Here is a 13,778-nt window from a genome sequence, read left to right as displayed (position 1 = left end):
CTCTCTCTCTCTCCCTCTCCCCTGCTAACTTCCTTTATTATCTCTCCACCCTCCGTCTCCTCCCTAACTCTGTTCAGTTTTTGCTGTCTGGTTGCCTGGTTCACCTCCAGAGCTTGCATGTCCCAGGCTTGCCCGTCAGTTTTTTGAACTTGCCTCCGGGCTGCTGCCCTTTTTTTCAACATTACTGCACTTTCATCTTACGTTCCATGAGTGGGGCAACCTCTCTGCACTTAACCCAGGGATCTGCAGGTCCGGATTCTTTGTTCCCCCCTCCACCCCTGTCCCCTCGTCTCTGCACCTCCTATCTGTGCGCACGCATGATGACCTAAATGTACTAGGTCCAGTTAGTCGTCTATCATGCAAAACCCCCCACCCACCCCATAATTTACCTCCCCCGCCCCGAGCTTGGTCTCAACTGTACCACTCCACGCGTTTGCACTAGAAGAAATGTTTTTCTGTTTAGATCGTTGGGAATCTTCAAGGCCTAAGAATGATTTCTGTTTTCCCTTGTGACCTTCCTGCCTTGAAGCACTTTGAAGCACTTCACCTGTGTATAAGTGCTAAATAAATAAAAAATAAATAAGTGGAATGTTTCTCTGTGTTAAAGGTAGAGGAAAGATCGAGAAGGATACGGACAGCTGGGGAGTTGGAGTCCAGAGATGCAAGCAGTTATTCATGGGTGTTCAGAAGAGCTGTTTCCATGCCTCTGGATGCTCGGAATCCAGATTGTTGGTTGTGGAGACCAACAACAAGATCAGTGTGTGAGTTGAGTTGGGGCAGAACCAACTTCTCCAGCAGTTTCCCCAGGAAGAGGGTGATGGAGATGGGGTGGTAGTTGGCAGGGCATGTAGGATCTGATGAAGGTTTTTTTTCAGGAGTGGGTGCACAAGGGAGTGCTTAAGGGAGGAGGGGAAAGATCCAGTGACAAGAGTGATTGCAGAAATCAGCAAGAGCAGGGGCAAGAGAACTGATGTTATTCTTAATGGTCCTGGATGAGCATGGGGAAACCTACTTAGAAGAGGCCTTCATGGAGCGAACTCTGGTAACTTCTTCAGGTGTGACAGGGGTGAAGGCGAAGAATTAGGACGGAGGGAGGCAAGGGGGGTGATGTTGAGGGGAGAGGGATGGGTTGTGAAGGTGTGTAGCAAGGGTAGTAAGGATGTCCTGGGTTTTGGAGGCAACGTGTGAGGCCACTGCATTGTGGAGGTCCTGGGAGGGTTGCAGGGGAGGAGGAAACTGAGGAGGGGTTGGCTAGTTCCCTGCAGATCTTGATAAATTCAGCTGTGTTATTGGATCGACTGGAAACCCGTGCCTGAATATGGGCTCTTTTCTTGGCATGGATGGAGTTTCTGTACTGCCTTTGGAGCAGGCGGCAGGCCAGTTTGTCTGAGGATGAGCCTGAGGTCTGCCACTTCTGGTCTGCTGCCCTGCACCTACTTTACAGGGCTGCACATTCAGTATTGTACCAGGTGTTACACTTATAGGCAGGCTTCAAGAGTCCAGAGTGTCCAGCTGAGTGGATTGGCCCAGAAGAGATAATGAGGAGGGAAAGCGAGGTGCAGAGGTCAGTGAAGAGAGTGGATGCAGTTGGATGTTGAAGTCACCCAGAAGGAGTATGTTGAATGTGGAGGAAAGTAAGGAAGAGCAGAAGTCAGCCCATTCTCAGAGGAACAGAGTGGTGGCGCCTGGAGGCTGGTAAATGGTGGCATTGGTCAAGGTGGAGCTGGGAGAGATGACAAACTTGCAAACCAGGCTTACAAAGGAAGAGTAGAGCTGGGCGGATAAGATGGAATCAGGGACCCACTCAGGGAAGATTAAGGCAACCCCCCTGCCAATGCGGTGAGGTCGAGGCTTAGAGAGGATCTTGAAGCTGTCAGGGAGGAGGGAGTCAAAAGCAGTGACTGAGATGGCATAGAACCATGTCTCAGTAAGAGCGAGAATGTCGAGGTCAATGTCTTCAGGAAGGAGACAGATGTCCGCGGAGTGTTTGTTGGTTGAGTGGGTGTTAAAAGTTGCCACGTGGAGGATGTCTGTTCCTTTGAAGTATTTCTGAGGTGGTGTAAAAGGGCGTGGTACATCAGTCAGAGGAAGGGGAGAGAGAGTAGAAAGCAGAGATGCAGGAGAAGGAAGAATTTAATGAGAGAAGACAGGATCCGGTCAAAGAGAAGGAGATTGGGTTGTAGACTCTGTACCAGGATAGTGCCAGTATGATGGACATTAACGAAGCAACGAGAGGATGAGATGCCGGCCAAGAGGACTTACCACTTGGTGCCACCGTTAATGGTAGAGCATGTTGAAGGAGAAAGTGTAGAGATGAGATGGGGGGGGGGTCCATAGATCTGGAGAGGGGACAGAGAAGAGGATATCAGTGAAAACTTCTCTAGAGGAAGCGCTGACATAGGTGTCTTCAATGGGCTTTCCAGGGTTTGCACTCAAGAGGTCTTATTTTTTGCTTTTTTTCTGCCGAACTTAGTGTGAGAGGGGGGGATAGGTGATAGTATAGCAATTAGAGATTATGGGAGAAATGGAGAGAGCCATAGGTCAACAGAGGATTGGACCAGCAAAGAAAGAGGAGTGGTTGCACAGCACTGTTCTAGCTAAACTCACCAGGAGGCCTAGTAGGAAGTCAAAAGGTTGCAGAAAACGGTACAAAATTCAGGCGGTTCACAGATTATTCAAAGACCTAAATCCGATTTTAAAAATGGAGGCACAAAACAGTGAAAAGCACGCCTAAATCGGATCTTAAAATGGAGGCACAGAACAGTGAAATGCAGGTGGTTCACAGATGAATACAACACACAAGACTGATGTACCTAGAAGTCACAATTGTACTGATGGAAGATGACTGTTGATTGCAGCGTGGGGAGAAGAAATGAGAGCTACAGTGGGCTATAGGAGAGATGGTAGAGGAGGTCACCCAGGCTTACTTTGTCTGAATGAAGCGTAGATAAGCTAGGATGCCATTACATGAGAAGGTGTAGATAGTCAGGGGGACGAAGCATAGTCTGAACTGGGGTATAGTCCTCCAGGCCCTCCTCGGCCTGGACAGGTTCAGACCGGCCTCAGGAGTGGTCCTTTGGACGGGGGCAGGCGTTTGCCTGCCGGCAATGGTGATTGGACCAGATGAGATGGGCCACAGCCAATCAGTCTGTCATAGGAACAGACCCCCTAGCACTGCGGTGCTCAAGCGGTGGCGGCCATGATGAAGTAATAAAAGGCAGCAGATGCGTCAAGTAATACAGATTCAAAAAATGCCAAAATGCACTCATTTGTCACTCGTTTGCAGATGTAATGCAAATGATACAGTTGCACATAAATGTACAATGAGTCGGAGGCCAATTTCGAAATGTGCACGGCACAACTTATCGCATAAACAAGCATACGTTCATGCTTTCCTCGTGGTGTGGAAGGGGCTCCTGGGCGGGCAGCTATCCTAATGAAGTACCAAAGACATGAGGGAGTCATCCTTCTAAAAGGTTATCCTATGAGAGATTAGCACCCACCAGTTTATGTGGTTTACTTAGTATCCCCCTTCTCTCTGCTCCTGTGATTTCTTTAGTCAGTGACAACCCTACAGTTATGGTTGGTGGCAGTGGACGTGTTCTACCAACTATTGCGCTATTTATTTTTACCGCAGACTGTATTCAGTCTCTGTTGTGCACAATAGGATCACCTATGTTCTAACATGGTTGCTCCTTTCTTTTTTTGTCATTTCTCACATGGTTGTCCTTTGTTGGCCCTTCTACCGTTCCGGGAGAGGGAGGTCTGTGTGTGTGTTTTGCCTTTGGCGGGAACACTTGAGGGTCCCTGCCTAGGCTCCAGTGTGACTGCGAAGGCAGGAAGTGGGGGATGAGTTTAACACTCCCCTGCCCTTTGTCTGCCAGAGTGCCTGAATGGAACCAGTTCCCACTGGGGGGGGGGGGGGTTCTTATCGTGATAGGACGGCCACTCGCCCTTTTCTATTAAATGTTGCGAGAGTTTGCAGAGTGCGTGGGAAATCCAAATATAAGGTGAGGTTCCTGAGGTAGAAGGCAAGTTGACCACTGGAACATAAGATCCAATGCAGAAGACGTCCAGAGATGCCTGCAGACCCTTCCAGTAATCCTGAAGTGACCACTGCTGTCCTGACCCCATTTTCCTTTCGACAGAGGAGCTCCGAAGAGGACGACTCCTTCCCTTTGGCTGGTGGGATCTACAAATTGAGCCATCTCCCGACGTGCTGTGACTCTCCAGGGCTGCATACCGCGAATACCAGGAGACCTCTGACCCACTTGCAGTGCAACGTCTTTGTTGTCTCGAAATCTGCTCAGAACTTTGGTGTGCTCCAGTTGGGCCTCCAGAGGCACAATCCCACTCATTCACGTCCCCTAGTGTTGGACGACAGAAGCAAGGAAGATCGACCAGGCGATAACCGTCCCTTGTTGGAGCTGATAAAAAGGTGCCAAAACAGCAGACTGGAGTAAGAAGCCGAAGAAATCCAAGCTGAGGGTACTCTCTAACGACTGCTGCTGTGACATTCCATTCAGAGTTCTTCCTTTCACACGAGACCGAGGAATCCGGAGACCGGGTCTGTCGCTGCTGCACAGAGAGAATCCAGCTACGTTTACTTGTTTTAACCTAAGGTACTGTGGGGTTAAATGTATAACTTACCTTCAATCGAAGAGTTGCTCCAGTGTGACTGGAGTGCTTTACAAGGTTTCCAGGTGTCCACCCTACCTCTGTCCCAGGCTTGACAGCTTGTGTCCTATTAGGGAGTCCTTTGCTGGGTACCACTACTTTGTGTTATGTTATTAAACAGTTCAGTTGGTGTGACTAAAGTGTACTGCTCCTACAGTGACATTTTAGTATAGGTAGGGATTTTACTTTAAAAGCATTAGAAGCCTTGACAAGTGTCACTACAACGTGAAGATTTGATAAAGTGTATATAACCAACTATTTTCCTTCCTACAGACTTTCTTGAATGTGGTTTTACCAAACAAATACAATTGCCATATATGTTGTGATTCAATGTGATGGCGCGGTAGTACCGATAATACGGTAGAACTGTCAGTCATTCTCTGTAACAAATGTAACCGCGAGCCACTACTACTGGATCAATCACCTCTAAAAGTATTTCTATTAATTCCTGTGTGTTTAAGTGAAACAAGCATTTATCTACCTTTTTTATGTAAATAAGAATGTGTATTTTTTTAACATAACATTTACTCTGTAAGAGTTTCTTTGGACTATTGTATTTACTGGGTTCTGTGAACTTGCCTACAGTTCACATCTTCCTCATATGATAAGCCTGGCTGCTCTGCCTCTCTACCAAGGTCCCTTGAGTAGTAAAGACTTCTACTAAGAGTTGGGGACCTGTATGCCAAGGGATAGTTTTATGAAGACTTTCCTTAAGTGACCTTAGGAAAACTCCCCTAATACAATGTTATGTGTCAATAACTCTCTGGATGCCATTGGCTCAGTCATAATGTATCGGGACTGCAGGGAACACGACACTGAGTTATGCTCAACAAAAAGAAAATCTGCTTCAATGCTAGGTTCTGACTTGGGCATGTCTTCTTCATTACAAATACAGAAAGGTAAACTTCTAAAAGATTGAGGAGCTTGAAGAAATGCAGGCTGCATTGTGGTGCGGATTAGAAGAGCCAAAACAGTACTTTCTGAAGAAATGCAAATATAATGAAAGTGAAAAATATATTTGTAATCATTATGTGGTTGGAATTGTTTATGGCTGTAACAGGAATTGAATTATCTTGGAGTATCTTTTAAAATTGTTATAGTTGTAACTCAGGTTTCAGCACTTTAGGGGAATGAAATGAGAAAGCATGCAAACTTTTTAAAAGCATGAATTAACAATTGAAAATATCTGGTCAGTAAATATTATTACTATTACATTTGCCCCCCCTCAGATGGCTCTGACTCTAGAGATAAGCCAAAGCTTTATCGTTTGCAGTTAAATGTCACTGAAGTTGGAACAGAGAAAATGGATGAAAACACTATCCAGGTGAGCTTTTTTCAACTTGGTGCTTGATTAACCAAGGGATGTTCTTTATGAAAAATTCAAATATTCTTTTTTGATCTATAACATATGGTTTTCCCTTATCAAGGATAAACATATATGTGTGCTGTTTTCATTCGAAACCATTCATCTGGGCATGACATTTATAGCTTAGCATTTACAAGGTTTGTTAAGAGCACCAACATGCCATCTTCTAGCACCTCACCGAGTGAATTTAGCTCTTCACATGCTGATCCACCGCAGTTGCCTTTCTGTTTTACCTATGAGGGCGTTGCTCTTTCCAAGTCTGTGCTTCATGGTCTGATAAATCGTGGGCTGCCTTAATGTTTATATTCTTTAGGCTTTCAAAGCACCTAAAAAGCATCAACGAATTCCCAGTTGGTAAATTGGGACTGGTGTCTAACTGAGCTAAGAAAATTACAAGGTCGCCCTGGTCCAATCTGGGTGTTAAAAGCCCTGCAAAAGCTCCCGTTTGTCTGCAGGGGTGCGTTTCCTGCATTCCACCATTTTGTATCCGAAGGCTCATTGACCAGGCCTTGACCAGGTTTGCAAGAAGGCTTCTATGTGTGCTGAAAGCCGGAATGTTGAGTTTTTATGGTTTCTGGTAAATAACCAAACTCTTCATTTCACCTCACTCACTGTTGTCTTCCTTGTCTTCGATTTTCTAGAGTAAGAATAATATAATGATTTCTGGGTTCAGTCCAGTGGGAGAACTTCGACTCGCTTCCTCTAAATCACTTATGCCAAAGAGGTGATCAGCACTAGGGTGTCCTAGCTGGGTGTAGAGTTTCCTTTATATATCGGAATCCTAGAAAGGTAGTAAGATCGTGTTAGGAAAGATTTCTCTTTTGGCAACTCCGCCCCCTCGCCTGATGCCACCCCCCACCCTCCCCATAGCTCCGTGGACCTCCTACAGCTTTTGCTTCTGTATTTGAACCTGTCCAAACGTTTTAAAGGGAAGTGAAGCCTTCAGCTTCACTCCCCTGGCCTTTTGCACATTTACTATGGGGAAACTGATCAGTCCTTCAGACTATCGGTACTGGGAAACCATTTCCCTTATGACTTTTACACTTTTGAAGCTTTTAAATATTTCACACAGCATTTTACAAGGCAGTGCAATGGGGATACTTTTGTATCACCCTGTCTTTTTCACTTGGGATTTTTGGTTACTTTTATATGTGCCTTAAATGCAAGCTGGTGACAGCAATGATATTTTTACTATGTTTGTGTTATTTCTAGTGTGCACATTCGCGTTTACCACGAATGGCTACTAAATGTGGCTATGCCCCAAAATGGCCATGCCACAAGATTTTAGCTTGTTCTTTGGACTTCTTCCTCCTTTGCCAGGTCAGGAAGTCCTATATATGTTCATGCACATGCCCGGTAAAATTACTGCTTTTACGGGCAAGTGATGCCTTTGTGTTTTCCTGACTCATGATGTGGGAGGGACTGCTGGACTTTGGATAAGAAGAGGACTCTTGCAGCCATTTTTTCACATCCGCATTGGAGCCAAGAATCCCTTGTAGAAGAACAGCCGACTGAAGATCTCAAGAAGACTCCTGAAGAGGCCCAATATCCCTTCCTGCGTCTGGCCCGGTGAGCTCCTGTTGGACTACCTGATCTGCAAAGGCCCTGTGCAGTGCTTCCACCCCTGGAATGGTGGAACCAACCAGTCTCGACTTGTTCTCGAGGATCCAGCCGTCCTGGGCCTTCAGAAGTTTCCCTGGACACCCGGTGGACTAACCAGCACTCCAGTGGGCTACCTTGCTAGAACAGTCACAGGACAACCCCCCGCCCCCTCCCAAACCCCAGTCAACTCATTCAGTCGTGTGGGAAAATCTAAGTTGGGGAGTACATCTGGGAAAATCTTCTGAGGGGGATAAGTAAACTAAAAGCATTTGCACGACTTTACTGCTTTTGCTGAAGCCACAAGCTTACCCGTTCATTTGAGCTCCATGCGCTGTATTCTTATTAAGCCACTCCAACCTGCAGCATACGCAGCTACGAATGCATGAGTTTTGCCCCTCCAAAATGGCCGCCCGGCCTAACTAAGCTGTTTTCATTTTGATTGCCTCAGCTTCCCCAAGGGTGTTCAGGATTGGCTGTAGCCTTCTTTTTACCTGATGCCCATTCGCTGGCAGGCGAGTAGCCGGTCTGCCCTCCAAGGCCCGAGCTCCAAGGCTCGATTCCTGTCCTGAGCCTCGTCGCAACAAACCCCTGCACCAGACGAAGCAGGACCCTCTCCCCACTGGAGGAGCATTGCCAGTGATCCGGATAGGCCCCCACCGTAATGGTAAGCCCCTGGGCTGCATATTGATCAATTTAGCTTGAAATGCTAAATCCGAGCGGACTCTGAAATCTCTGCACGACTTTACTGCTTTTGCTGAAGCCACAAGGTTACCTGTTCATTTGAGCTCCGTGTGCTGCATTCTTATTATTAAGCCACTCCAACCTGCAGCTACAAATGCAAGCTGTTTTCATTCAGATTGCCTCAGCTTCCCCAAGGGTGTTCAGGATTGGCTGAAGCCTTCTTTTTACCTGATGCCCAGCCGGCCCGCCCTCTAATGCCCGAGCTCCAAGGCTCGCTTCCTGCCCTGAGCCTGTCCAGAGCTGACCGAGCCAAGATACTTTGTTCGTGAGCTTAACTTTCTACCACCACATCCACAGACTGCTCAAACCCATGTATGGTAAGCAGCCCCTGTCTTTATGAACGTTCCAGAGACATTCCAGAGAGATTGACACCACCCTAAGTACGTTAACTCCCCTACTGCAAGGCTCTGTGTACTTTGTTCACCGTAAGCATTACACTGCCACTCTGCACCTTGCACTAATCTAGGGTGCAATCACTACCCTCTGTTACTGCATTATGTAGCGTGTTAAATCGTGCCAATTGCCGTTGTTTGTTCTCTGTTTCTCAATCGATGCCCCCGCCTTGCTTGCAATCCCCATGTATTGTATTATTGTAGTGCTAGAGCATACCTACGCTATATGGAAGTTACATAATACTATAGTCATCAAATACCGTACTACCAGAAAACTGCATTGCATGAACGTTATCTATAGCCTCTCTTTAGAGTTGCCACCTTTAGCCTTTAGGTAGCAAAGTGTGTCCAGAAAGTACCAGCAGCCAAGCTTGTCTGAAACAGCCCGACTGTCATTGTGAAACGCATCCTGAAATAGCCTAACCCTTATTAGCCTTGCTGGTTTAAAACAGTCTAATTGTCATTGGTGAAACGTATTTTAAAACGGTCTGATTGTCATTGCTTCAGTGCTAAATGTATTTTGGAATAGCCCAACCCTTATTAGCTTTGCTGGCTTGAAACAGCCCAACTTGTCAAGTGTTAAAGTGTTATGCACTAGCTTAACTGTGAATTGTACCTCATTCTCCTGCTCAGTATGTACACCACGCTCCACCACGTTAGCTTGCTAGGCACATTACTCAATATCATACTGCTCTATACCAGAATGGATCCCTTAAACAGCCCTAACTCCATTAGCCCAACTATTCACACTATGACCAACATTCTCAGGCCAGACCAGCCCTCTCACTACACCATGCATTTACTCTCTAACGCACCCAATTGCCACGCCAGACTCCTCAGACTCGGGACACGCATGCTGCCCATGCACATCACCACCTTTCCTACACACGCAACACACAGAAACCTTAGACTAGGTACTCGCACCTCCATTAGACATAACACTCATCACCTTAGCCTGCACACCCCCAACTCCAGTACTACGCTGCTACCAAACATCCAGCCCACAGTCAACCATATTAAGACACATACTCCACACCTAAAGTAGCCAAACAGTCAGAACGTAACAGAAATAACCCTGCACCACATTACAAATGTGCACTGCTTAATGAACGCTCACTTACCGCCCATGCTCTCGAAGTCAATGACCTTATCTTAAACCTTGACCTAGATATAATGGCCATCACTGAAACTTGGCTACACGAGGCATCTGGCCCAACCATCACTTTAGCCCTACCCATAGGTTACTCCATCAGACAGGACAGACCCGCTAAAATAGGAGGGGGGTAGCTCTGATCTTCAAAGATGCCCTATCATTTAGGCCCATCCCCCATCACTGGGAGGGTAATGCTGACATCCTATCGGCCAAGCTGTCACTTTCACCTAAAAGACCATACAGTTCCACATCATTTACCGGCCCCCGGGATTCCCCTCGGACTTCCAAGGACACATCATCCACTTGCTCAGTGAAAATATTTTAAAAAAACCACCAAAACACTACGCCTACGCGACCTCAACCTAGGATTCAATGACCCAAATGGTAAAACCGCTACCTCACTCACTAAGGACCTCACAGATCTGGGTTTCTCCCTCAAGATTATGACCCCTACTCACTCCAAAGGATGCACCCTTGATTGGGTAATCAACCACAATTAGTCGACCACAATTGTGACTCCACCATCACTTCCCACTCTTGTCTATCCATGGACAGACCATTATTGTATACAATTCACTATCCCCTCTGCCCCAAGCACTAAAACTACCACACATGCACCTGCTACTCTAGCAACAAGCGCAAAAAAATTAACTGCGTATAATCTCCGACCCTATCTTGACATCCCGTGCCTAGCTCCTCCCTTCTCGCAAGACCCAAAATCCTAGCGGATATATTTAAGGACACCATCACACTTGCAGTAAACACCATTGCCCCTCTAGAAAACAAGAAGGAAAAAAAGTCATTCCACTCAAATTCTTGGTTCACAGAAGAGATCCAAACCATGCGTAACAAACAATGCCAGGTGCTCAAAAATTGTTAGGCCAACCCCTGTGATGCCGCTAAAGATAATTTCAAAACAATTGCCAAAATGTACAAAGAAGCCATTTTCACGGCCAAATCCGAAGCATATAATTGCCGAATATCCGACGCCAACTCCCAATCCAAAGACCTATTTACCATCTTTAATGAACTCACAGACCCCCCATATCTGCACGGATGAAATCATTAAAGATGAAGCATGGTGCACCAGCATACAAACGGCTATGCTAAAAAAAAAAGACCTTCTACAAAACAAAATTCTAGACCACTATAAAGCCCTACAAACCCAGAACCAGCCAACACAGACCCTACCTAACTGTAAATCTATCAACGTCACTAAATTCGCTTTTAAAGAAATCTCAGAAGCGGAAGTCATTAACATCTTCAAACACCTCAAACCATCGCAATGAAAGGGCGATGTATGCCCCTCCAAGATCATTAAGGAGTGTGCCAAGCTACTGGCTCCACTCCTGACCGCCTTCATCAACTCCTATTTTAAATCAGGCATTGTCCCTGACAGCCTTAAAGAAGCCTGGGTACGTCCTCTTTTTAAAAAAACACTAGACCCCTCCCAGCCTAACAACTACCGGCCCATAACAACCGTCCCATTTCTGCTCAAAATATTAGACAAAGCCGCTCACAACCAGATCCAACACTACCTTGAAACAAATTCCATCCTAGGAAAGAGACAGTCGGGATTTCGCAAAGGGCACGGAACAGAAACTGCCCTATTAGACCTTACAAATCTAATCACGCAAATCCTAGACAAAGGTAAGCCCGCCCTCCTCCTCTTCTTAGACCTCTCAGCGGCATTCGACCTTGTGGATCACAAAGCCCTCACTGCACACCTCACACATGCTGACCGAGCATCTTCCTGGATCACCTCCTTCTTAGAAGGCAGAGCAATGAAAGTTTTCTCAAACATGGCAAATGCAGGCCCCACCTTCATCCACTGTGGTGTCCCACAGGGATCTTCTACTGCCCCAACGCTATACAACCTTTTCACAAAGCCCCTTTTTGATAAACTTGATGCACTTGGGATTGCATACTCATTATGCTGATGATACCCAAGTGCTCCTTCCTCTGACAGGCTCATATCACCAAGACGCCACAGCCCTATGGAAAATATACTCCACTATCCAAGCCTGGATGGCCACAAATGGTCTGTGTCTCAACGGGGACAAGACTGAGATTCTTATTCTTGGCCAAATATCCACTCTAACCAAACTACACTCTCTATTCCAACTTCAACATTGACATCTGCATCATACCAGTCCTATCCTCTGTTAAGACCTTAGGGGTCCACATTGATGTTACCCTGTCCATGAACAAGCAAGTCAGCTCTATTGTCTCTAACTCCGCCCTTAGTACCAAACTCATTAACTCCATAAAACCCGTCTTAACAAATGACAACTGTCTCTCTATAGCTAGAGCCACCGTAGGGGCCAAGCCTGATTACTGTAATGCGCTCCTAGTCGGCACCTCCAAAAATAACATAAACAGACTCCAAACTACCCAAAATAGTTTACTAAGAGCAGCCTTAAGCATACCAAAAAGAGACCACGTCTCACAAGCATGAAAGACTGCTCACTGGCTCCTAGTCAAGGACCGTATCACATTCAAAATTCTCACGACCACACACAAATGCATGAACCTTACAGCACCCTCCTACCATTCAGACACTATATCAAGACGCACATCAACAAGACCTACTAGAACATGCTACATCAACCAACCAGCTTACCGTACCACGCATCAATAGAGCCAAAGCAGGGGGGATAGGCTTCCCTTATCTAGCACCCAAGCTCTGGAATGCGCTCCCCACAGCCCTCAGAGCACAAACTTCTCTCCCTGCCTTTTGAAAAAAAAAACTCAAAACGGCTCTCTTCAACTAACCTTGCTCCATCTACCCACCACTTCTGAACGCCCACCATTTCCTGTGCCTTACAAACTGCTCTGTACAACTGCATATTAAGTACTCATTTATGTTTATATGTAACTAAGCTCCGCTTTACAAATTGTACAATAAGTATTACTGTCTGTGTTTATATGTAACTAAGCTCTGATCGTTCACTGTAACAAGCGCCACGATGCCTACGGGCTGCTGCACGCTCTACAAATACAAATAAATAAAAATCAAAATCCCCCTGTCCTCCATAGTATAACATTGAGAGCAAGTCTTTGTATATCCATTCCACAGCTTTTTGGCTGTTACACTGGAGCAGTGAATCCTGAAAGATAAGAACACATACTCTTAAGTCCCGTCCCCCTTCCTCCATACTGCATGGGCATCACTCGCTAGGGACGGGAGACAGTACATTTTTCACCAGAAAAAACCTTCTTCCCCTTTAAATTTAGAGGCGCGGCCCAGGGAGCATGCACTCCCCTGACTTTGGCCACCGACTCCAGTCCCCTTTTCCGCGTCAACAGGAAGGAGCCAATTTACCAGCACTCCTGGGTTTGTTTTAGGGAGAATTCTCAGAAATGTGCTAATTCCCTCTACCTTAGAAACCCCCAGCAACTTTGCTGGATTTTGAGGACATGATTTTTTTTAACCTGGAAAGTGAGAGACCCTTCCTCCTCACTCTATCATGTATTTTAATGTGATTTTAAACACTGTGTTTCTTTTGGTTGTGGAGTCTGACAAACTCCACAGGCATCATCTTTAACAGTGTGTCAAACAGCACCTTCAGTGCAGTGGTGACACAGGGAAGTCTTTCAGATTTGCCAAAGGTTTAAATACCTTCTCTGGGATAAACTACTGTTTCCCAGAGCAGTAAAGTGAAATTGACTTTACTTACATTTGCAACTTTCTAGACCCAGCACACACAATCTTACAATAGAGTGCTGGAGGGGTTACGTAGTATCACCTTTGTCTAGCTTCTCATGTAACATTTTTATGTTACCCTTTCCTCAATGAATGGCTGGTGGCAGTGGTTTACTTTTTTCTACCATTATGGGATTTTAC

The 13,778-nt window shown here is 46.0% G+C and overlaps 1 protein-coding gene across 12 annotated transcripts in view; it reads left to right on the top strand.

The window, feature by feature from the left end:
• AFDN (afadin, adherens junction formation factor) overlaps positions 1-13,778 on the top strand; it is a 2,107,422-nt gene that overhangs the window by 855,942 nt on the left and 1,237,702 nt on the right. For all 12 annotated transcript variants that reach the window (XM_069607417.1, XM_069607414.1, XM_069607416.1 and 9 more), the window contains one exon: positions 5,907-6,001. In XM_069607417.1, the coding sequence (XP_069463518.1) occupies positions 5,907-6,001 (95 nt within the window). The remainder of the gene's footprint in view (positions 1-5,906; positions 6,002-13,778) is intronic.

The sequence above is a fragment of the Ambystoma mexicanum genome, chromosome 4q (assembly GCF_040938575.1).
Source record: "Ambystoma mexicanum isolate Mex_15411 chromosome 4q, UKY_AmexF1_1, whole genome shotgun sequence".
Taxonomy (NCBI): domain Eukaryota; kingdom Metazoa; phylum Chordata; class Amphibia; order Caudata; family Ambystomatidae; genus Ambystoma; species Ambystoma mexicanum.
Note: the sequence above shows the minus strand (reverse complement) of the source record. Positions and strands in the feature narration are given on the sequence as shown.